This window comes from Lytechinus variegatus, chromosome 11 (assembly GCF_018143015.1).
Source record: "Lytechinus variegatus isolate NC3 chromosome 11, Lvar_3.0, whole genome shotgun sequence".
Taxonomy (NCBI): Eukaryota; Metazoa; Echinodermata; class Echinoidea; order Temnopleuroida; family Toxopneustidae; genus Lytechinus; species Lytechinus variegatus.
The window spans coordinates 5,501,690-5,525,503 of record NC_054750.1 but is presented as its reverse complement, the minus strand read 5'-3'; the positions used below and the strand labels follow the sequence as shown (position 1 = coordinate 5,525,503).

At 34.9% G+C, this 23,814-nt stretch overlaps 2 protein-coding genes across 2 annotated transcripts; both read left to right on the top strand.

The window, feature by feature from the left end:
• The first annotated feature begins 733 nt into the window (after window positions 1–733).
• LOC121424174 (dystrophin-like) lies at window positions 734–9,635 on the top strand. Its single transcript, XM_041619780.1, has 8 exons — window positions 734–815; window positions 3,259–3,353; window positions 4,115–4,176; window positions 5,456–5,530; window positions 6,177–6,381; window positions 6,891–6,976; window positions 7,714–7,809; window positions 9,607–9,635. The coding sequence occupies exons 2-8, from the start codon at window positions 3,298–3,300 to the stop codon at window positions 9,633–9,635; spliced, it is 609 nt and encodes a 202-aa protein (XP_041475714.1). The 5' UTR covers window positions 734–815; window positions 3,259–3,297.
• On the top strand, window positions 8,546–21,157 carry LOC121423932 (dystrophin, isoforms A/C/F/G/H-like). The gene is made up of 11 exons (XM_041619479.1): window positions 8,546–8,645; window positions 9,607–9,715; window positions 10,264–10,430; window positions 11,355–11,485; window positions 12,282–12,338; window positions 12,920–13,090; window positions 13,639–13,867; window positions 14,709–15,876; window positions 17,331–17,393; window positions 18,403–18,495; window positions 19,692–21,157. The coding sequence occupies exons 2-11, from the start codon at window positions 9,652–9,654 to the stop codon at window positions 19,703–19,705; spliced, it is 2,157 nt and encodes a 718-aa protein (XP_041475413.1). The 5' UTR covers window positions 8,546–8,645; window positions 9,607–9,651; the 3' UTR covers window positions 19,706–21,157.
• Window positions 21,158–23,814: the final 2,657 nt, after the last annotated feature.

Genomic DNA, 23,814 nt, shown 5'->3' with positions numbered 1-23,814 from the left:
AAAAAGAGAAATGGAAAGAAAAAGGGTGAAATACAATATTATTTTCCAAACGTTATGTCAAAATCTATCACTAACTTGGAATTTTGTCATAAACTGTCTAAATTTTTTGCTCGCTCGTAACTTCTTATTAATTTTACTCAATACGCCATATCGAGACCCCCTCAAAATTTTTGGCTCATTAAGCCACTGGGAAAACCCCTTTAAAGAAACTAACAAAAATCAAATTTGAGCGGCCTATCGGGGAAAGTATGGGTGAAAAAAAAATTTCGGGCCCCCAATTGGCAGTGGCTGGATCCGCCCCTGAAAAGGTACACATTCAAAGAATTTGAAAATGGGTAAATACCAGGGACCTCGGGGAAGAACAGATGGGCTATATTAATTTTAGCCCATCTGAAACGAGTCATCCCTACAATATAGGGTTATATAAGTCTTAGGCCTATATGTTGTATTATATTCATTATTTATGTTATGATTCTGTTATACTGATTTGATCTTACAATGTACATTTTGTTTATATTTACATATTTTTATCGTAAATAAACCAAACCTTGGCTAATAAGTACTGAACATTATGTAAAAATGAGTTCGCAGCTAAGCAATTGAATCAAATAAAACTGATTTAGTATTCTTTTTTTCTAAATGAAATCGACACCGGTTAGATCAGACGATACCCCCCCCCCCCACCCCGGATGGGTTTTTTTGCGGCACTCACATCACACCCGGTACCGGTACACTCATACGAAGGACAGCTCTCGGAGCGAAATTTTGAATTGTATAAAAAAAAAACGGACAAGAATCGCCATTGTTTGAATGAGGTATTTATAGAAATTGAGTGTATCATCTGCCAATTGTACTTTCTCTCACACTGCATTGTATTTTCAGTCAATATTCTTGTTCAAATGTATAGATCTCTAAAATTGTTTAAAAATATGCTCCTATTCTTATTTCTATTCTATAGTACGGTCCCACATACTAACTCTAAGCACTCCTACTACTAGTATAGTGACGTATTGTATTACCGGACACTATCATATTTCCGGACGCGCATATAACTGCGTAGGAAATCAATTTCGTACCGTAAGACTTCCGCAGTTCAATATCACAGATCAATTCAAAGAACGAGATTGCAAAAACAAGGCGAAAATATAACTTTTACCTTATTTTTCTCTAAAAATGACAGAAAATGCTTGAAATAACATATAACACAGTTTTGGCATTAACAATTGATCCCAATTGATCTATTTTCTGATTGAAATACGGACCTGATTTGCCGAATTTCAATCTCGTACGCTTCATCGATTAAATCGTCGACGGCTAGTTCTCAATGTTCCCGGTACCCCGGCCGTGCGCGAGGTTTACCGTGTTGGAGAGCCATCAATGATCGACAGCGCATCGATAGAACTTAACTTGATGACCGAGTCTTACGATATGAACGAGCATCATTAACACTTGGAAGTGCAATATCGAACGCGCAATTAAAAAAAAGGAAATTAGTTAGCAAACGCAAATTTATAACAAAGATCTGATCAGAATCGTTATAAGAAAGCAAACAAAAACTTAGAATTTACTCATGAGATGATTAATCTCGAAAAAAATCACACCAATTCTTTCTTACATCATTATAATCAAGAATATTTTTACCCGTCCGGCGCGCGTCCGGAATTACAATATAATTTGTCACGCACGAAAATAATTGTTTTTCGCGGAGGGGTATGCGGCAAGTGCGGTGCAAAGAAAATGGTTGGAAAATATAAAATAATTTCATCATATTCATGATTTTCAGAATATTTGGAATAGCAAGTGATAATTTTTCTTGATTGTATTTCCTCTAGTTGTCTTTTTTAAAGCACTGAAATGAAAGTGTCCGGCAATAGGATACACTGCCATACTAGTACCAATGAGGTCCAAACACATTATAAGATAACCTTGTTCGTAGGATGAGTGGTCAAGGGGTTTCACCAGTATCGCGATCTCAAAATTCTATTCCGATCGTCAAATGCGCGCTGTGCTGGAAAACCGGTCTGAAAAAGTGTGAACGAACTTCACGGACCAAAGTTTTTGTGGAGATTTTAAACAAAAACTCAAGCTCAAAAAGTGACCTATTTATATCAGATTGATGGCAAAATGCTTTACCCCTATAGAATCGGTTAGTACCACATTAACTCACATTTTTGATGATTTCTGCTTGCAAAATGGTGATATCGTAATGCTTGTTGAGAATATCAGATTTCTTCAAAACTGGCGCTAACGCCACGGTGACAAATTTGCCGATCTTTTGTCAATATTTTCATGATTACTGAATTCATCCCAAAGAAACTTACACCAAAGGGTAATTTTAGGTCGCTTTTCATGTTGATGATGTCAGATTTTAAGGATATCGGCTTGTTTTTGAGATAATTCAAGTTTTTGAGCACTATGGTGAATACAAAAATTACCCCCAAGTTACCAATGAAAAATAAATTGAAACTATACGGAAATTAGTATTTTTGGTAACAAAAGTGATATTTTAATGATTTTTTAAATTGTGTGCTGTGTACAGCATTGGTATACCATAGTCCTACCTGTAGATTTCCCACAGACAGGATGGTAATGAACCCTTGGGTGGTCATTTCATAATGAAAAGGATATAGGGGGGGGGTCAATTGATCATGTTCTTTTAATTAATCATCGGAATCATTATCCTCCAAAGCACAGTTAATTGTACCTCTCTACACATCTTTAAACAAGAGGTACAAAAGACCCAGCTCCGTTAATAACGGTGGTTGTTTTTACTTGCACACTGTAAGCAATTTTTATTGGATAATGTACATACACTTGCACGCTGCACTTCACCAGTACGACAATACACCAGACGGTGGACTGTACTGTTTCCAGAAGAAGAAGAAGAAGATACATGCTACCATGAAAAAAATATTTTTTCATATTTTATCATAAACCAGCAGAGATGCCAAGTTCAAAGACCAGCTATGCGTGAGATTTTCTGTGAATCTGAGTGAGATCACAGACATTGTGTACAATGTATGTGGGGATAGCCTGTGATAGTTGCGTGAGACAGAGATTTGAGGGATGAACAAGAGTCCAAAATGCTTGAGTCTCACGCATAATGCGTGAGACTTGGTAGCTCTGAACCAGTAGAAAATGGCAATTTATAGAATCGATAGTACGTGACATATAGGGGAGCTGCTTGCATGTGATAAACAAAATTACATGTAACAAGTGGGCAACTCTTATTAATTCATATCATGTATATCTTATTAGTACAGATAGACAGGGAAATGTAGGTCAGTATCAGAAAAAATGGAGAACCAATGGAGTAAAAGTGAAACGAGCAATGGAATTCCATATTATATCAAGTAAGCATGATTGTTTCTTCTAAAACTCATTAATGCATTGTATATTTACAAGGTTGCTGCATTAAGTTATGCCATTAAAGTGGGATTCAAAGGCACTGCGAATCTTTTACTACAATTTCCCCATGCTTTCATTTTTTAGAAATTTATTGCAAGGATTAAAGATAAATACCAGTTGCGGTAATGATCGCAAAATGAGTTTGAACAAAATCCAATAAACATACCACCCAAGTGTTTGTACATGTATGTATACATAAAAATATGTGCCAAGTGGCTCTGGAAAAAATGTGTAATTGCTGAGAAATGAGCAAAATAAGCACAGAATTCCATCAAATGTCAGATATTTTTCCAAGCAATATTCGGACATACATTATGCATACACATACACTTTTCTGTGTTAGTGATCATCAGAATTGTTGGTTTTGAGCTAAGATTTCATGATTTCACAAAGATAAGTTAACATTAGTGGTGACAATTAACCTTGATTTTAAAGAATTTCTCATGAAATATTTGTTTGCTCCAACTACTTTTCTTTTACCCTTAAAAATTATTAGATTCTTATTTAATTCCTGTGTGAAAGACATGGCTCAGAATTTTGATATTGTGCCTTTATGTATCCACGTTGACGTTACCATAACGTAATGTTCTTTTGCTCTCTCAAAGAATCTTTACAGAATTTATACATTCAAATCCAGATTCCTGTAGTATTATAGCTTCTAAATAAAGTTCTTACCATATGTATGTCTTATCTCCCTTTTCTAAAGCCATTACAGTGAGGTCACGCAATGGGATCACCCAGATCTTGTGTCGGCCATGTCCAGTTTGAGTAAGTATATTTGTTTATTTTTATTAGGATGTAAGACTTAAAAAAAAAAATCAAAACCTCAAACCATCAATTTTGTAGCTATTGTAATTTCTTTCCATTCTCCATCATTTGATCCTCTCATATTTCTGCAAATTATATGGCATTGTATCCTAATCCTATTGCCGGACACCTTTATTTCAGTGCTTTGAAAATGACAACTAGAGCAAATACGAGCAAGAAAAAATTGCACTTGCTATTCCAAATATTATGAAAATTATGAATATGATAGAATTGTTTTGTATTTACCAACCATTTTCTTTGCATCGCACTTGCCGCATACCCCTCCACGAAAAACAATTATTTTTGTACTCGACAAAGTACATTATGATTCTGGACGCGAAAAAATATATTGATTGTTAATGCAAATCTATGTTATATGATACTTTAAGCATTTTCTGTCATTTCAGAGATAAATAGGGTAAAAGTTGAAATTTTTCACCTTGTTTTTGCAATCTTGTTCTATGTATTGCTCTGTGAAATTGAACTGCGGAAGTACAGTACACATGTACAAAATCCTTTTCGTACGCAGTAATATTCATGTCCAGAATCATGATAGTGTCCAGTAATACAGTACGTGACTATACATTGTTCTTGTGAGGTTGAACTGTATTGTCCTTTGATAATCACCTACCTACATGTACACATATATGACTTTCTCATTCTTACTTTTTATGCTTTCAAAGGGTCAAATTTCTTAAATCGCGCATGGAAGTCTACAATGCTGTTTCAGCATTATTGATGTTGAACAATGGAATGTTTCACAATTATTCAATTGTGACTAAATGTCACATTTAAATTTCCAGTTGCTTGTGGTATAAAACGCATCACTGCATTGGTCAGATGTTGCTCTGTGGACATATTTTTCTGCTTATTAATCGATGAGATTGCGTGTCAGATATCATGTGCGCGCCAGCATTAAGCATGACTCTAAGCAGGGGCGGATCCAAGATTTATGAAAGGGGGAGGGCACATTTTCATGAAAAAAAATTTGACAAGCAAAAAAAAGGTCTTCACTTTCAAAAGGGGAGGCACACTTCTGTTTTAACAGCATTTCTACATTAAAATTTTTAAAATTGTGCCTCTCAAGGGGGGGGCACAGGCTGGATTTGCCCCCTCCTGGATCTGTCGCCAGTGCTCTAAGTCACACTTCTACTGTTTGTGAAACACCCTACTGGAATCATTTTAATAATTAATATGTGTTAGCTATGTTTGTAAATGTTTTAATCGTATGCATGTTTAGGCACAATGGACAACATTCAGTTTGGTGCATACAGAACTGCTGCTAAGCTTAGAATGCTACAAAAAGTATTACACAGTGAGTATGAGTAAAATGTCTTCTTTACCTCTTTTCTGATTAATTCATTGTGTATTTGAATTGAATTTTCTTTGCATTGATATATAGTGGTTATAATAACAAGCTCCAGTGCAAAAAAAGAATTTAAGGAATTTTGATGATGTTGAATTTTGACTGTGTCATTAGTTGCTTAATGTTACCAGGTGGGCTTTTCACAAAGCTGTTTTTAAGTTACAAGTGACTTTACAGACGATTGGTGACCCTATCTATCACTTTAATCAACACCTATGAGAATCATTTTCTAGAAGATAGGCTCACCTGGGGCCCATCTAACAAACAGTTGTGATTGATCCGATCAATCACAACTATGGAAAGCCAGCAAAGTCAGCATATGAAATGCATGTTTACTCAAAAACTTCTCTGCATATGAATGTATATCCATAAATTCATTGATTACTTGACAATTTGGTGTTATCCTTTGTTTACAAAGGACATTTTGCAAATTTCCTGTAGAAAAAATTATGACACTGATGGATTTCCATAGAGTTAAGATTCATTGGATCAATTGTAACTCTTTGTAAGATGGGGCCCAGTTGCTCATAAAGTTGTGCCTAATTATTATAAGTGTTATATGAAATACCATTGTGTTATCTATTCTATTCTCCAGTGGACGTGGTTAACTTGATCACTGTTAGGATGGCTTTTGAGCTCCATGGATACAGTCGCCATAACGACAGCGTCATGGATGCCATCCAGCTCTACAACATCATCAACGAGATGTATCACATGACCAAGGTCCGTGGACGGAGCACGCTTAGAGTGAATCGATGCAGTGATCTGCTTCTTAACTGGCTACTCAATTTATTTGATGTGTAAGATCAATTTCCTAATCATTACTCTTTCTGCAGATAAATAGGCCTATATAGTCATTCTTGCATTGTATTGATCAAAATCATGCCAAGATTTGGTTCATTTCATCTATTTAAAGAAATACAAGAGATCCATTAAAATGCAATTTATTATTTGAAATTATTACTGGATACCTATGGAATTCTTAAAGGGCCCATGGATTTACAAAGACGATAACGTTAACGATAACTTTCTGTGTAGAGTTTGTACTCTTGAAAGTAAACTTTTATTTTATAAGTGGGATATTATCACATGAATGTTACTTCTCTTGTTATTGTGTTTGTTTACTTCTTGCAAATCAAAATCTATATAATTTGAAACTATTTCTTGAAAAAGCTAGAACACTTTGCTATCTTTTTTTCCTAAGCAATTTCAAATGAATTCATATAAGTGTCTTATGACGTGAAATATTACGTTTTGAAAACAGCATGCCATCTGAGTGACACTCCTTGTCATGTCTGTTTTATTCTAGCCAAAGGACAGGTTGTATAAGAGTTCTACCTGTCAAGTTGGGTATTGCGATCATTTGCTCTGCAAGGATAACAGATAAATACAGATGTAAGTATTGTATGTATGGTAGTTTTTAAGTGGGGAATTACTGTCATCTGTTCTGGAAAGGTAACAGATAAATACAGATGTAATATTTGATCTGTAGTTTTCAAAGACTCATGAAATAAAACAGAAATGCAATATTGACTTTTAGGTTAAACAAGAAGTTTGTAAGCAATGAAATATCCATACAATGTTATGAATTAGGCTAATGTATTGCTTTTAAAGGTATTATTACAGTAAACAGACTTCTGGAATATTAACTCAAAATTTAAGGATTTTTATTAGTAAAAAATTGCCAACCTTGATATCTATTTATATTATAAAGGTAGTATTTCTACATGAAATATACATTGCTTAAGCAGATTTTTTTTTTTAAATAGGCTTGGCAATGATGACCCATTCCTTGAAACTCATCCATTTTTAAAAATCCTAATATTCTTTGTTGGATGTAATCCCTGGTGATCAAAATACAAGACTTTAGTAGCTTATAACGGTAGCTTGTAACATATCAATGATACTATGGTATAACTAACGATCTGGGTCTTTTTGTTTCATCTTTACAGTTGTCATGAAAAAAAATTGTTCTTGTTGATCAGCAAGTAAAGCAAATCATCAGTTTGGTTTTTAATTGTTTTTGTAAATTACTTATTACAGCAAATTATTTTCGCTCCCATATGTTTTTTTTGGTCTGTCACTATTTTATTATAAAGTCTGCTCCCCTTCCGATCTTTTATCTGTGATAGATTTCCAAGACCTCCTCGCTAATAGAATAGGCAGTATCACCCGTAAGATGATGACAGAATTCATGCATGACGTTACACAGGTAAGATCTATTCTAGGTAATCAAATCTTGTAAGGGAGATTTATACTACTCAAGAAAAAAAAAGAAATGGTTTCAACAAATTGTAGAAACAAAGTAAAGTTTTTAGTATGATGTTGTTGACTGTAAGTTAAATCACATTGGACAGTTGAGAGGTATTTGTTGAAAATCGATGAACCAGGACAGCAGATCGTCTGAAGATTTGGACTGATCGAAAAATTGCAAATATATTGTTTTTCCAGAGTCTAGGACGACACTGCTCTTTCGATTCAACAATTTTTTCAACAAAGTCTGTTTTGTCATTGAAGGGCTTTTGACGAAAGATTTTCTGCTTTATAGAAAGCATCTGCGTAGTAATTGCGAAAATGCCCTGTTATCCTGAAGTGTAGGAAACATTGTTGTTCAGTAACCACATCAGCAAATGCATTGATTTAACCTTATACTATTTCTTTTTCTCCATTGAAACATGTGACATGGCTATATATGGTTCAGAGTGGTCTTCTTTTCTTTGATTTCTATATTTGTTCCTGCGAATAAATTATTACTTAGTGGTGTCAACTTTTTCTCTTGTTTAATGTGTTTCTCTTTTTGCTACATCTCTTTCTATTCATCACTTAAGTTTCAACTGCTCCTAACCTTCTCAAATAATCAACTTCACAGATATTATATTTCCTGCGAATATTACCTAAAATAATGTCAACCTTAGGTAATTTTTCATTTGACTTCTAAATTTCCTTGACATATCACTCCATGTATTGCCAATATTTTCCTGTTTTACAGATAACTAATTTGATCGGTGAGAACGGTACATTTGGGAAAGGTGTAGGAGCATCAGTAGAAGACTGCTTCCAGTCGGTAATTCTACTTGTCTTAATTTTTGCAGTTACAGTACAGATTGTCAATGTCTTACATCTCTGGACATTGATCAGATCAATTGCAACAATGGAAAGCTGGCAAAGTCAACATATAAAATGCATGTTCGTTCAAAAGATTTTCTAGATATGAATGTATGTCCATAAATTCATTGATTTCTTGACAGTTTGGTGTGTTCTCCTTTGTCTGCAATGGACATTTTGCAAATTTCGTGTAGAAAAAATTATGGCACTGATGGATTTCCATTAGCGTTAGGGTTGATTGGATCATTTGCAACTCTTTGTAAGACGGGGCCCTGGGGAACATTGCGTGAATGTTATTAGCACTGATAAGTCATCAACATCCAAAAATTACCGTAGTTACAGTTACACACCTGTGCTTGTCAACCAATCAAAAGCAAAGATCAATTACAAATATTGATGGAACGCCCAACAGCAGTTGAGGTTTAGTCCAAGAAAACTAACCCTTCTGAGACTTGCTTGAATTGTAAATTTGTATCCAAGTGTCTTTGTCATGTTTATGAAATTGCTTTTAAATAATAAAATTATAATAAAACCATCTGCAGCCAAAAAGCATGTGATATGTCCAAAGAAGTATGTAAACTATGAAGTAAAATGTAAACTGTATGCAAATTGGATTTGGAGAATTGCAGTTCATTTAAAGCAGGCTACGGTAGTATAAAATTACCATCCCATTGTAATCGCCATCATGATAAAATATCTCTACAGCCAATCAAGTTTGGGATGATAGGTACCATAGTGGCAAAGTGAAAATGACCATAAGTCTTTATGAAATAGAGACCCAGGTTCACCCGAGTATTTTGCCATCAGTTCCTCAAAAATTATTTTCTTATATATTCTAAATTCAAATGTGATTTGATACTGCTCTGGTTTCAAATGTTATTTGATCCGTTATTATTATTATTTTTTATACTTTTTGACAGGCTTTGGGACCAACCATTTCTCAGGATGATTTCTACCAATGGTTGATGTCTGAACCACAGACCCTAGTCTGGCTTCCAACTCTACACAGGTTCTCAGCTGCAGAAACAAGTAAGCTCTTCATGCAATAAAACAAAAATATATGTACAGTATTCTGATTTTATATACTGATGTTGAATATTTACCAGTGTATAGTTATAAAAAGTGCCTGAATTCTAATGAATAGTTATATGATTTTCAAATATGTACAGTGTATGTTGGTCTTGTTAGTCATGTTTTTCCTAAGACTTTTTTTAACAGTGATATGCTTTGTGTTTCACTCTGTGTGTTCTGTCTCTCTTTTATATATAAATCTTTTGTTGATCTTTTTCTTTTTTACACTTCTTTTTGCTGTACTTTATTTTATTTATTTTTTCTTCCCTTCCTTTTGATTTCTCTGGCCTCTATTGCAAGAGGTTTATTGTAATCATGAAAGAATAGAGAATCCATTGTATTTTAAAAGCACAAAAAAATATGTGCACATAAGCACACATCATACAAGTGCACACATGCATACGTAATAAAATGGGATCAATTAATGGCATGCTCAGAAAATTGAGGACTGGTTTAAACTTCTGTTGAGATCCTTTGTCTCCCTTTCTTTCAATTGTATATTACAGTGAAGCACGAGGTCAAGTGTTCTGTTTGTAAGATGTATCCTATCATTGGACTTCGCTACCAGTGCCTCAAGTGTTTCAACTTTGACCTCTGCCAGAATTGCTTTTTCACCCGTAGGTCGTCCAAACATCACAAGCAGAGCCACCCGATTCAGGAGTATTGCCTCTCGGTATATTATATTCTCATTGAATTCTCAATGAATTGTTCATTGTATTTGTATTCATGTCCACTTTTAGAAGTATGCAAAAACCTTACACATGTAACCCCTCTCTTCTAACTCTATTTACATTATATAGCAGGATTGGTGAATGTACACTTAATTGTCGTAGATTTATACACTTAACATCTACAGAGTGAATGTACACTTCATTGTTATAGTTACAAGAGGTGGATATGTATAGGTGGACAAGATAAGCTTTGCTTTGTTAAAACACAAAGAGTCAGGATGGAGCATTAATGGGCAGGAAGTACATTGAAAATAGAGGATAAAATGATTAAAATGAATGTTGCTTGAGCATGTGGAGAGAAGCATGAGATATGGAATTAATGATATTATTGTCTGTTCAAGACAACTGAGCAGTTCAATTTAAAGTGCTGTTTACTCTATTTGAACCAAATCCTATATCCATCAAAAACAAGGTCCATAGTAGTATTTTGATCATACAAAGACAATAATATTTGAATTAAATTATGTAAGTGCAATGTACATGTACTTTGCATATTTCCATTTGAAATGTGATTAGTGAATTTAAATTTCTGCATTCTTTTATCTTTGTTTTTAATAAACATCAATTTTATTTCAAAATTGGATGATTATGGAATTGCTTCCTTACCTCCTAATTGTTCAGATATTATCAGAATATTTATTAGAAAAAAAATTAATTAAACAAAACAAAATGCAGATCCTAATCTGAAGACGATCAGAGCACATTGTTTCTGGCACGTTAGAAAAGGGTAATTTCCATTTGCAGTTTGAAAATTTAATCACAAAGTAGATACATAATGAAAGTAATCACTATTTCCCCATTGGAACTGTACATTACTTGCCTGTTTATTCATCGGTTTATTCTCTTTATTTTATTTAATTTTGCAGAGTAAATCAAAGGAGGATGTCCGTGCCTTTACAAAGACTGTGCGCAATAATTTGAGTAAGAAACATGGCCGTCGTATCAAGAAGAAATATCGCTCAATAGAGGATGGTTGGGAATCTGATGACAAAGCAAGGTAAGAGAAAACTAAATCCATTTTAAATTATTTTCTACTAAGAAATGTGGTCTCACTGGTATTTGAGTAGTTAACAAATTAAAAAAAAAAAACAAAAAACAATGAATGCATGAATGTGCATCATAGCTAGAAAATATTTTTAACAAACATGCATTAAATATGTTGACGTTGCTGCCTAAGACTGACCCTGGTCGGTGTAATCAATCATAAAAAATAGTTCTATGATTGATTGATATTCATATTCATATTCATTATAAATTTTTGACCATGATTTGACATTGTTTTTCAGTTATGGTTGGTTTTACCATTTTATGTATCTTTATATCACAGCGTGCAGTACAGGTTGAGAAATATGAGATCTTCATCATAATTTTATTCTTTAATTTTTCTTCTTTTTTCTATTCCACATGGTTCCTATATTGAATGCAATAATGATAATGGCTAGATTTATATAGCGCGTTCTGCCAGAGGATATAAAGCACAACTATTATTACCCGACTTTAGCTCGAGTTACCATTTTATCAATGGCACCCAATTAATCCTGCCGGGTACCCATTCACCTCACCTGGTTCAAGTAAAGTCCTTAGTCCACTGGGCCACAACATTCGATTATAATAACATAATATAATTTATGTTAGTATATAATTGAATATCAACGCAATTTATGTCATACAAAATAATCCATGAAATATTGTTCCTGTCATTAATGATAACAGACATTCAAAGTGTTACAACACTTCTACTATATTTAAAATTTTTCAAAATTTCTAACGGTTTTTGTGTTCTTTCTTTCTAGTGATAACCAAGATGCCGAATTAGAGACCCATGTTAGGCTCAGTCAAATGTCAGAGAGGTAGGATGAGGTCAATTATTATGATTGTAAATAGGTAATTGTTTATTGTTTCATGCAAGTATGGTAAGATTCAATGGTAGCACTCTCTAGCAAATGTTTCATTATAATAAAACAAAAAACAAAATAAATATTTAGTAGAAAAAAGCATAGAAGAATATATTAGGTTAACCAAGGTATTATGACATCACATCACTGTGAGTACATTTTTATTTTGTAGAGTTGGACATTAATCATTTTTTCATTTTCACTTGACAATGAGGAGAAAATATTTCATATTTCGTATGATAAAATACAAAAGAAATAGTGAGTGAGTGATGTCGTCAGTTCCTCATTTGTATACCAGCCAGGATGTACATATAACTGTTTTGTGAAATTAAGCGAAACTTCAAAATGTCATAATTTTCTTATTTTACATCCGATTTTGATGACATTTTCAGTGTTATGTTTGTTGGATTTTTCTCTTGTTATTCAAATCAATTTTTTGTTGGGGTGGACTTGGCCTTTAATGCATTTAGAGTGCATGTTTTACATACCCTGTACCAGTATTGCCACTGTCATCTGTGCATATAATATTTGAATAGGCTGAAAGCAGTGGAAGCCCAGCAACCTCCAGGGTTACATCGCTCTACTAGTCTACCGCCCTCTATCAAGTCCGCTAGGCCATCTATTGGCACGACAACCACTGATGAGAGTAGATATCAAGAGCGACGAGAGCTGGAGAATCTTATAGATGAATTAGAAAGAGAGAATGAGTATGTAGACAAGTATTATCTTTATTAGAACTGATACAAGAACAAGAAAATACATATATAGCAAATGAAAAAAAACAACTGAATTAGTTTTTTTTTACCCTGATATTGACTTATTTCCTCCAAGAATTGTTAATAGTACACCGTGTCTTCTCCACATATTACTCTGTACACAGCATATTTGTACATGTATATTTTTTAAAGTATATTTTCACAAATAAAAGCTCTATTTTCTTATCATGTCTCATTTGCAAGTCCTATGTTGAGGTTATAACTTTATTGAGAAATTATTGTAAAAAAAATTACAAAATCTTTTCCATCCAATACTAGTTAGCTTATTTGATTTTTCTCTTTCTATTGATTTCATTGAACTTGCTGTAGGTGTGGAATTGGCCAGTAAGGTTTGATTAATGCTGCTAAATTCATGAGATTTTTTCCACAAAATCCCAAGATTAAAGGAATGAACAAATGGAAATAATTTTTAGCATCTTCATAAACCCCTTAATGTGGTTTAATAAACACTTTATCCCTCTTTCATCTTTTTTGAAAAGTGAGCTTATGGATGATCTTGAACGTTTAGGCCTGCATGTCCAAGACTCCACCTCATCATCATCATCATCTGAGACGGACTCTGAACCAAGGGAACGTGAACCATCTCCTCATGACCGGACAAGACTAGTGGAGCAGCGAAATGAAGTCTTCGCTCGCTATGAAGTCCTGGAAGAACATAACAAGAAATTAGAAGAGCAGCTAAAAAACTTCAGAACCATGATACATAGGGTAAGCATACCTGATTTCACTTTTTTTCCCCTTTAAATTGTTTCACAGGGCCAGTGGGATTTTATTAAACTCAATAATTTGCAGTATTAAATTCTCCTATTCACAGTATTAATTCTAAACAAGATGAGAAAGTTTATATGTAGCTCTGTGGATTTGATTTTAATTATGTGGTGCCAATTAGCAACTTCATTTAAAGTAAAATTGTTGAACCCCGAACCCAGATGTGTAGCCATGCAGCTGAAGTTATGATTATAATGTTGTAATTATTGCAAACACAATCAGTTTTTGTCCAACCTTCAAATAATTTATTTAAGTGTATTTTAAATTGAATGAATACAAATCAATATTATTTTTCTTATACATAACTTTGAAAAATGTACAAACACACCTTTTTTTTTGTCCAATCTCAAATGTTTTTTGAATGGATTGGTGATGGGGTTGAATATAATTTTGTATTTCCTACTTTTCCACAATATCACTAGCTCATCAAACATGTTTTCTAACATTACTGTGCAACTTTTAAGCAGAGGTTTATTTGTTTGAATCTCATTGCTTTGCGTCCGTTGCATCAATCCTCACTTTCCATCCAGGTATTTAAATGGGTATCTCATATGATACAAATGCCTAAAATATGCCTAGCAATTGACTTTTGAAACTCTTGTTGGAATGCTCCCCAGGGAGTGGAGAAAAACCATACAAATTGTGTGAGCAAGCAAGGATCTGATAATATATCTGTAAAATGCTTAGAGATGTCATTTAGATTTATTAAGTGCTATTTCATAAAAGAAGAATATTATTAGTGTTATTAAAATTTATCTTCCTACTCTCCCATTGACAGAAGGAGACAAGCCAAGGAAGGTCTGATCACTCACCAAGATCTGCTTCCCTCAACCACAGTCCTTCATACCAACCAAGCAACGCCATCTACCACCATCAAGGATCCATGAACCACACCTCTAATCACAGTTCAGGATACCAGGCCAGTAGCGGGTATGACCGGACGGGCGAGCGACTGCCCCCCTATGGACAATCCCACCCCGCTCTAGACACCATCGCGGACCATTCATCAGGGTCGTCTGGTGCATCGGCGGTTAGACCACGGTTTGTCATGATGGGGAAGGACTACCCAGATGGGCGTGGCGACCATGGGCGTAGTCCCCCACCCCTGTATACCAGTCAAGCACTCCCAGTGGGGGTAGGTCAACATGTTAATGGACATGGTTATGGTCAGGGAAACCCGAGTGGAGCTCTCCATCAGCATCAAATGGCTGATCTATCAAAGGTTTCGACTGGGAGCTTTCGGATGCTGCCACCTGCTCCACCTTACCCTGGGAATATGGATCCTTCTGCCTTAGCTCCACCGGTGATTACTCATGCTCTACAGACTTCAGCACCAGCTCCGCTTCAGGGTAGTGGAGATGGTGCACACAGATCTTATGGTTTACAGAGTGATGCATCACCAGTGCATCAAGTTAGTGTGGGTGGTGTGTACCCTCCCAGGAGTCAGAGTGCTATTGCCCCGCACCACGACAACAGCCAAGGCTATCAGACCAGTTTATCGCATTCCACAGACATTCCATTCAGTAGCCAACATCCTTCTCGCCTGGATCAGTCCCATCACGTCGGATTCCAAATCGACCAATCACATCCGTCTGGGTTTCAAACGGACCAATCACATGCATCCCGATTTCAAATGGATCAATCACATGCATCAAGATTTCAAACTGACCAGTCACATCTATCTGGATTTCAAACGGACCAGTCACACCCATCCAGGTTCCGAACTGACCAGTCAATCCCTGCTGCATTTCAAATGAACAAGTCACGTGCCTTAGAGAGCGTGTTGGATCTGGAGCGATTCCTGCCCAACATCAACGACCAATCGACGGTTCACTTTCCAACGACAGGTGTATCCATGGCTTATCCATCAGAGGAAGCTGAATTGGATGAGTTGATTCAGAGAATGACTGATGCTTTCCCTCTCCATGACAGCCCCTCTCCTCCTCCAGGTGGGTATTTAGATGGGTTGCCATGATGATACCCTACCAATGTATACCAGGGTAGCGTTTCATCAACATTTTCGTCCGACAAGTTGTCAGGTCTGACAACTTTCTTTGGTTGTGATTGGCTGAGAAGCACTGCTACCATAGTAACTGTCAGATAAAACAGTACTTGTCGGATAAAATGTCTGACAAGTCCTTTCATAAAATACTCCCCTGTCTTTCTTGCAAAGAGTTATGAGTGATCCAATCAATCTCGACTACAGAAATCCATCAATATCATGATTCCTTTTGCAGTTAATTCAGTGGATTCACGGTATGGTGCACCATCAATCGGCTGCAGCAGACGGGTCAATTTCTAACCCCGGGGTCAACATCGTGCGCAGGCGTAGGCAGCGCACATTGCCAGTGTACTGTAATGTGACTCGGATGCTTCAAAAATGAAAACCATATGAAGCGGAGGAAGAATTTACCGAAAATTGTCTAAATTTTACAAAGAAACATGCAGCGAATTCTTCTCTTACCTCTTGGGGGGTGTTTCATAAAGCTGTGCGTAAAGTTGTGCGTAACTTTACGCACGACTGGAACATGTTCTTAGGTCAGAACTCAATTACACAGGGATATCACACAGCACAAGAAAGGATCACCAGTTGTGCGTAAAGTCATTCGTATCTTACGAACAGCTTTATGAAACACCAACCTGGACCCTGATAAACAGCATATGCAATCTGGCCAAGCTGCATTGGCAAGCACAGCATTCTGGCATGTATGCAATAGCACGCGCAACAGATGCCAACTTTTTTCCCCATGAGGCATTGCGAATTTCGGAATGTCCACTGCAGCCAATAAGTAGCGCACCACCAAATTCGTACAGTACCCTTTTGAGCACACTGATTTGTCCAGACAATGATGCATGCATGAATGTACATTGCATTTAGAAAACATATTTAAGAGATTATGTGCATCTTAGATATTGGGGTTGCTGGCTTTCCATAACTGAGATTGATTGCATCAGTCGCAACTCTTTGTAAGATTCCTGTTTGATGAGAGATGGTCCTTAATTAATGGGGGAGAAGGTAAAAGTAATTTTACTTTTGACTACTGTGTCTGTTTGTGAAAAATCTATCTGCAGTTATGTTAGGTAATTCAGGAATTTCCTTATTTTCAGTGTTTTCTAACTCATTTGTCGCATATTTCTTCACATAAGGCTTGAATTGAAAGATGTGTCAATGTCACTGGACATTACATTTCTCTGTGATACATTTCAATGTGATATGATTATGATTTGAGTATTCATAATTCAAAGAAATAACTAATGAAATTATGGCAAAGTGATAAACTTAGCCTTAAGAAAATGTCATAATAAATGAACTTCAAAGTGACCCCCCCCTACTTTCAATGAATCAAGCTTAATTCTGTATTTGGACTAAGGTTTTTCTTTTTTTTCCTTTGTCAAAATTCAGCTGAACCACATGTGCCTGTCATGACAATGGAAGAATTCCTTCAACCAAGACCAAGGAGATCAAGTATGTACTCTATTGCCGGTATTGTGGGGTCTGTTCCATGAAACTTGTTATAATAACAAATTTACAATAACAGTTAAAAGCTACTGAAATCCTTCAATCTAATTGGCTGATAGTAAATGTATTATAGAAATTTTAATTTGTTATTATAACAATTCTTCATGAAACGGGACCCTGAAGTCTGGTTAATAGCCGAGGCCATGATCTAAGTTGGTATTAAAAGTATGGCAAGCCAAAAATGTCAAAATTTCTGTTTACATTGTATGTTTCATATCTTTACTTGGCACTTTTCTTCATGTTTCAATTATGAATAGAATTATTTCAGTGATTATTCCCAGTCACATATGAATGATTTGAATGTCAAATGAGCTGGCAAATTGAACTTGAACTGTTTGAGATACCTGTCACAATTGGCTATCCATAGTTATGACAACGAGTTTGGACCAGAGTTTGAATTGAACCCAAGAATATGGGGTTAGGTCTTTAAATTCAGGACCTCAAAATAGCAAGATGGTTTAGGCCTTTGGTATTGCTTTACATCATTTTAAATCAGGATTTGGCATGCAAAGAGTTGAGAAATGGAAAATTACCTTTTCATTTAAAACAATAGGTGTATTTTTATCTTGTCACATTGAATATGCATTTCTTTATTTCTTCAGATTACCAACTGATATGTGTTTACAATATGACTGTTGAGGAATGGTAATTTAAGTAGTGATTTGAAAAATATACAGTGCATAGCTATATTTATATTTTGTATTCTTACACATTATGTTTATAACATCAAACTTCAGTAAATCAAAAATGTGGTAATAAACCCTGCCTAGGAAAACAAGAAAATTAGAGGGAAAAAGGGAAAGGAATTCCAAGAAAAAAACCATGATAATGATATACACAAAATAAAACACATAAAGGAATGAAAAGAGGGTGTATGAATATTTCTGGAATTTTATTTCTTAAAATAATCTCTTTTATTTTATGTTGCATTTATGTATTTAATTTCCTTTATTAGGAGGAAGTAGGCGAGGGAGTGGTGACCTATTTTCAGCTGCTAATCGGATTGGAGAAGCAATGTCAACGCTTGTTACAAGAGTTAGTGTTGAAGGTAAGTCATTCATTTACATTTGCCACTTTCCACCCAGTCGGGGAGTTCAATTCAGTAAATTTAAAAGTAAATTTCGGTGTCTTTCGGTTTATTCTATAATAAATGAAATAAAGTATAACAAGGCATGATAATGCAAGTGAGTTGAGTTCTTGAGACGTCATAATCAGCTCTTTTGTGTAGTTTGTTCAAGGTATTGAAAATCCCTGCTAATCCGGCTAATGATGGCGGTAAGTGGTCTCTGTCGAAGAAGCAATTCTTTGAATGCAGCTGAGAGCACTAACATTGGAAGTCTCATTAGTCTCGGAAGAGTTTCATAACAAAGTTTGTCAGTGATTATAAGTGATTATTATTGAAAGCTACTGTAATCCTTGCATCTGATTGGCTTAGAGCAAGTTTGCCATTGAAAATCCCTGACAAAACTTCCTATGAAACACTCCCAGAGTGATATTAGAGTGCCTTGGTTTGATTGAAATTAGTGCCGTGTAAATTATTATTTAAAAGATATTTTGTCATCATAGCTGGGTGTAATTTGATTGATGGGAAATTTTTAAAAGTATTACTAATGGAATGCTCATTGTAAGTTGGCGATTTGTGATGATTCCTAAACTTTCTATAAATATTTCATGACTAGACTTTTTAGTTGTATAAATTCTAAAGCCCCCATCACACTTATTCTGAATCAAGCAGAATTGGCCGGAATGAAAGGACTATTGTTTGACCACCAGTTGGTCATTTAAATCTACCTCTAACACCCTTCGAAAATACCCCTCAAATGTTTTGAACTTGACCAAAACCTTCGGGATGGCCAAAAGAAATGACAAAAATATTTCGAATGCAGTCAGAATATTTAGAATGTCCAAGAAATTAGCACAAATTATCAATCTGACTCCATTGCGGCTCATTTTAACTAGTGTATGATGATTCACCTTGTCAATTTACTGATTTTCAACTCCATTTGGTGAATTCATAAGTTGCTCACAAAACATTTCTAGATTTTAAAAGTATTTTTTTCCTTCCAGCTTCTGCTTGATTCCGAATAAGTGTGATGGGGGCTTAAAGGATAAAAACTGTCAAATTTATTTAAACACATGCAAAGTGAGACACGCCTATATTCTCTTCAAAGGACTAGATGAGTGTTTTCTGCTCTTCCTATACGTATCTCTAGCTAGCTCTTTCATGTTTTCTTTTGTTTTCAGGAGCACAAGGCTAGCAGTTTCACTCTACATAATGGATGCAAAGAAACCAAAGTCACATTCTCTAGGCCTCTGGAAATGGAAAACCATATTTGTTTCGTAGTCTTTCTGGTTCTAAGAGATGAAGCTTTCCTGCTTTCCATTAATAAGTTGAATCTGAGTGGCAGGCACATGGATCCAGCCGGTTTAGACACAATACCATTTCAGGGGCCATATTGTATTTTTGCACAATAGTCGGCCTCTCAAAACGGTTCCATGACATTTGCTCTGGCGACAATTGCTCTGATGGATATTCTGCATGTTAAGCTAAATATACAACCTAACCATCAGAACTAAATAAACCCTAATCCTTATCTTTACATTATACATCCTAACTCTAACCCTATGCCCTCTGAGATATTAAGATCGGTGCAAATGTCGCAGGAGCATATGTTGTGTCACCCTCACAACTATTGTGTCTCATCCAGCTAGATCTGTGTCTGCTAAGTGGATATTGCAAAATAGTATTAACTTTTATCATCTTGAATACACGTTAGGAGGTAAATGTTATTTTTTCTTCTCTGAATACAGATATTAAAATATATAATCAAACGATTGTAATTTATATCAGGGAATATATTTGATGCCGAAAAAGTGACTCGTAAATTAGAATCGGATGTAAGATTTGTTGTAAGATAATGATTTCAGAAAAATCAAGATAACAATTCTTCAAAAGCCGTTTTCAGTAATTTATATCAGGGAATATATTTGATGCCGAAAAAGTGACTCGTAAATTAGAATCGGATGTAAGATTTGTTATAAGATGATTTCAGAAAAATCAAGATTTCAGTATTACTTTGTAGTCGACTTACCTAACTTGCCTCACTTTATGAGTAACCTGTATTTCACATTTTTCACCTTGAGCATATTTGTCCATGAAGTGTGCTGCCTCAAATGTATTTAATTTCATATTTTATAAATATTTGTTCTGATGGGGTATATTTACTGGTATTTCAATTTACATTGTATTGTTATTTCGATGGTGTTAGAAATCGTATTAATAATTATTAAGGTGGTATACAGCAAATTCTTAAACAATTGCCTATTTGTATTGAAATAAAGAGAGGATATTGAGAGGAAATTTGTTTGGACTTTGTTGATTTATTAAAACAGTAATATCAAGAGTCATGATAACTGTTCATTTGACAATTATATTTTTTCCCTCTGAAAGGAGGAAATCCGGGTTTATTTCATCAGGGAACTGTAGGTGAAATTTACATATTTCATAATGGATGTTTAATTTGTCATCATGAACAAGTTGTCACTCGATGACAGTTAAAGTGCTTGTCAGTGGTGACAAGCTTTATGTAGTGTGAACCAAGGGCCAGTTTCACAGACCAGTGATTAAAGGTAAATGCCAGTAGTGGTAACGATATCAAAATGAGTTCGTACAGAATCCAATGAAATGACCACCAAAGTGTCTGTTAAATAAAACATATGTGCCAAAGGATTCTGGAAGAAATTGTGTAATTGCTGAGAAATCAGCAAATAAGCACGGGATTCGGGTCAAGCGTCGGGCCCGACATTCAAAGCAATAATAATACACTGTCCCACGTGCGCTTATCTCTGTTGGTGATCTTCAGTGTGAACATTTATCAGCGTAGATTTCAAGATTTCACAAAGTTCAGTTTATTTAACTACCAGATTTAGATCCTTGATTATGTACTGACAATTAAGCCTTGTTTTACAGACTTTCTCATGAAATCAGTGTTAACTGCAACTACTGGCATTTCTCCTAAACATACAGGTTGATTTGTATCATCGATTGATTATTATGTTCAATACAGTGATTCGGTCATAAAATCAGCCCCCATGAGCAATTGCTAAGTGTTGCGGATGACAATGAATCCATTCAGTTGTGTTACGTGGCCGAAGTGTTCTCAATGTGCTACATGCTTCATCTTATTTCCATTGCTTTCGTCAAATAACTGGTCAAAATACTTTGACTGAATGCATGCAAGTTTATTCTTTGAAAAATAAAGTGAACGAAATCGCTAATGTCTCTGTGTATGGAGCCATTGTTTCTTCATGTGCATTAGTGTTGATTGGGTAGGGGGATGCACCTCCAATCCCCCCAGTAATTCAGTGGTGGGGGTGGCCTGTATTACCTTTCCCAAATAGTTATTGGTAGAACATTATGATGAATATCATGAGTAGAAGATGATGACTATGCCGATGGTAGTAATGATTGGGGGAAATGCTCTCATATGTCACATATTAAGAACTATTAAACAGTCATAACTCACTTTTTGTTTGATGGATTTCATCAAACCATCGACCGATATTTTTTCTAATTTTTCTGCTTTTACTGGTATGTAAAATCAACCATGAATACTGATCGACAGATTTGACACCCAAGTTTTTGTGGTATCACATACCGTGAATAAACTAATTAACTACAATTAGAATGACAACACAAGAGAATGTAATTATTAGCTGCAAAATCACATAATTTATTACATTTCAATTTGAATTGTAACCAATGCCATTTTATACAATCACTCAATGTGTGAGCACATTTATGTCACTCAAAACATAGTATATTAAATATTAATATTAAAAAAGACATCAGTTACAGAAAGAAGAGGGGGAGAGTAACAGATGGGGTTAAGAGAGAGAGAAAGTGAGGAGCCAAAAAGATAATTACAAATTAAATTATGGGCTTTTATGAGTATACCCTGTAAGCAAGAAAAAAATTCTTTAATAATATTGGGGGAAAATGTTGAAAGTCAGGTACCAGGTATACCTTATGTAGACTTGGGATAAAATTCTTTGTCATTCCACAGAATAATAACTGATGTACTTTCATACATTGGAATTTTCTTAAATTTCAATGTTTTAAAATCACTTATAATTTCTCTATGACTGCTGAAAATAGTAATATGCACTTCTGCACAATCAAGGTTGCCTTGCTGCAATTTCCTAGCCACCTTCAAAATTTCCCTAAATTACTGGTTAGGTGGTTAGGTTTTAAACTTTTTATATGAAGTGATTTTTTTTAAATTGCCTTGCACTCCTGTCAGCTTACGACAGCATTTTCACGTGTTTGCATGAACAATTACCAAGGCACTTTCTATCAAGATTCAGAAATAAAATTTGTGGAAGTAAACATGTTACAGACACTACTGTATACAAATAATATGTTCCTTCCACTTTTGGATTGAGAGATTCAGAATAAACTCAAATGCTCGATTTAATAAAAACCTAATCTTGAAACTACGACCATGGAAATAGTAAAAAGGTGAATATATAATTATGCAGTAATGCCATTATATGATATTACCATCGCAACACAATTTCTGACACTCAAATTATGTGCCTTGCACCCTTCACTTCAAGACGAATGTATATCAAGGCTGAGGAAGAAGTTCACTCAACCGTCATGACAATTCCAGTCCCTCCCCCATTACATTTAGGTCAATTCCATGGGCCATGAGTTGCCAGGGGATAGCATGAAAAATGTCAATTAAAAACACACAAAGAATGTTTAAAGCAGGTATATTCATGTAAAAAATGTTATCATATATGTACACACATTCAATCATCACATGCATAGATATGTGTAGTAATATTCATTTTGCAAATGTTGCACTAACAAAATTATATATGCTGCAAGTAAATATCATTTAAACTGATATGGAATTCATAAAATCATATCCAGGAACTTCATGTGTAATGAATAATACACTTTATCAATACCAAACATCCAAGCATTTTCCCCCTTCAAATTTCAATATATCCGCCATGAAGAATCTTAAAAAAAAAAAAACAGTGGCACAAAATGTCCTTGGTACAAATGTGTAATGAACACATATCCAAGCATTTTCCCCATCAAATTTAAATATATCCAATATGATAAATCATAAAAAAGGAAAGAAAATTACACAAAATGCCCTTCTCAATAGCATTATGTAGTAAAAATATATCCATGCATTTCCCCTTCAAAATATGATAAATCATTAAAAAGGAATCTAAAGGGAAAAAAATGTCTATCTCAATAACACTGTGTAATGAAGATATGAGAAAGGTATCAATAAATTAATAATAAAATACTGAATACTTCCAACATAAATCAATTTGGCAACAA

Excerpts from the sequence above, each read along its gene's own strand:
- LOC121423932 (XM_041619479.1), top strand. The coding sequence starts at position 9,652 with ATGTCTGAACCACAGACCCTAGTCTGGCTTCCAACTCTACACAGGTTC. Across the intron at positions 12,339-12,919 it reads CTCAGTCAAATGTCAGAGAG|GCTGAAAGCAGTGGAAGCCC; the intron begins GTAGGATGAGGT and ends ATATTTGAATAG. Across the intron at positions 13,091-13,638 it reads GAATTAGAAAGAGAGAATGA|TGAGCTTATGGATGATCTTG; the intron begins GTATGTAGACAA and ends TTTTTTGAAAAG.
- LOC121424174 (XM_041619780.1), top strand. The coding sequence starts at position 3,298 with ATGGAGAACCAATGGAGTAAAAGTGAAACGAGCAATGGAATTCCATAT. Across the intron at positions 6,977-7,713 it reads GATAACAGATAAATACAGAT|ATTTCCAAGACCTCCTCGCT; the intron begins GTAAGTATTGTA and ends TATCTGTGATAG. Across the intron at positions 7,810-9,606 it reads ACAGGTAAGATCTATTCTAG|GCTTTGGGACCAACCATTTC; the intron begins GTAATCAAATCT and ends ACTTTTTGACAG.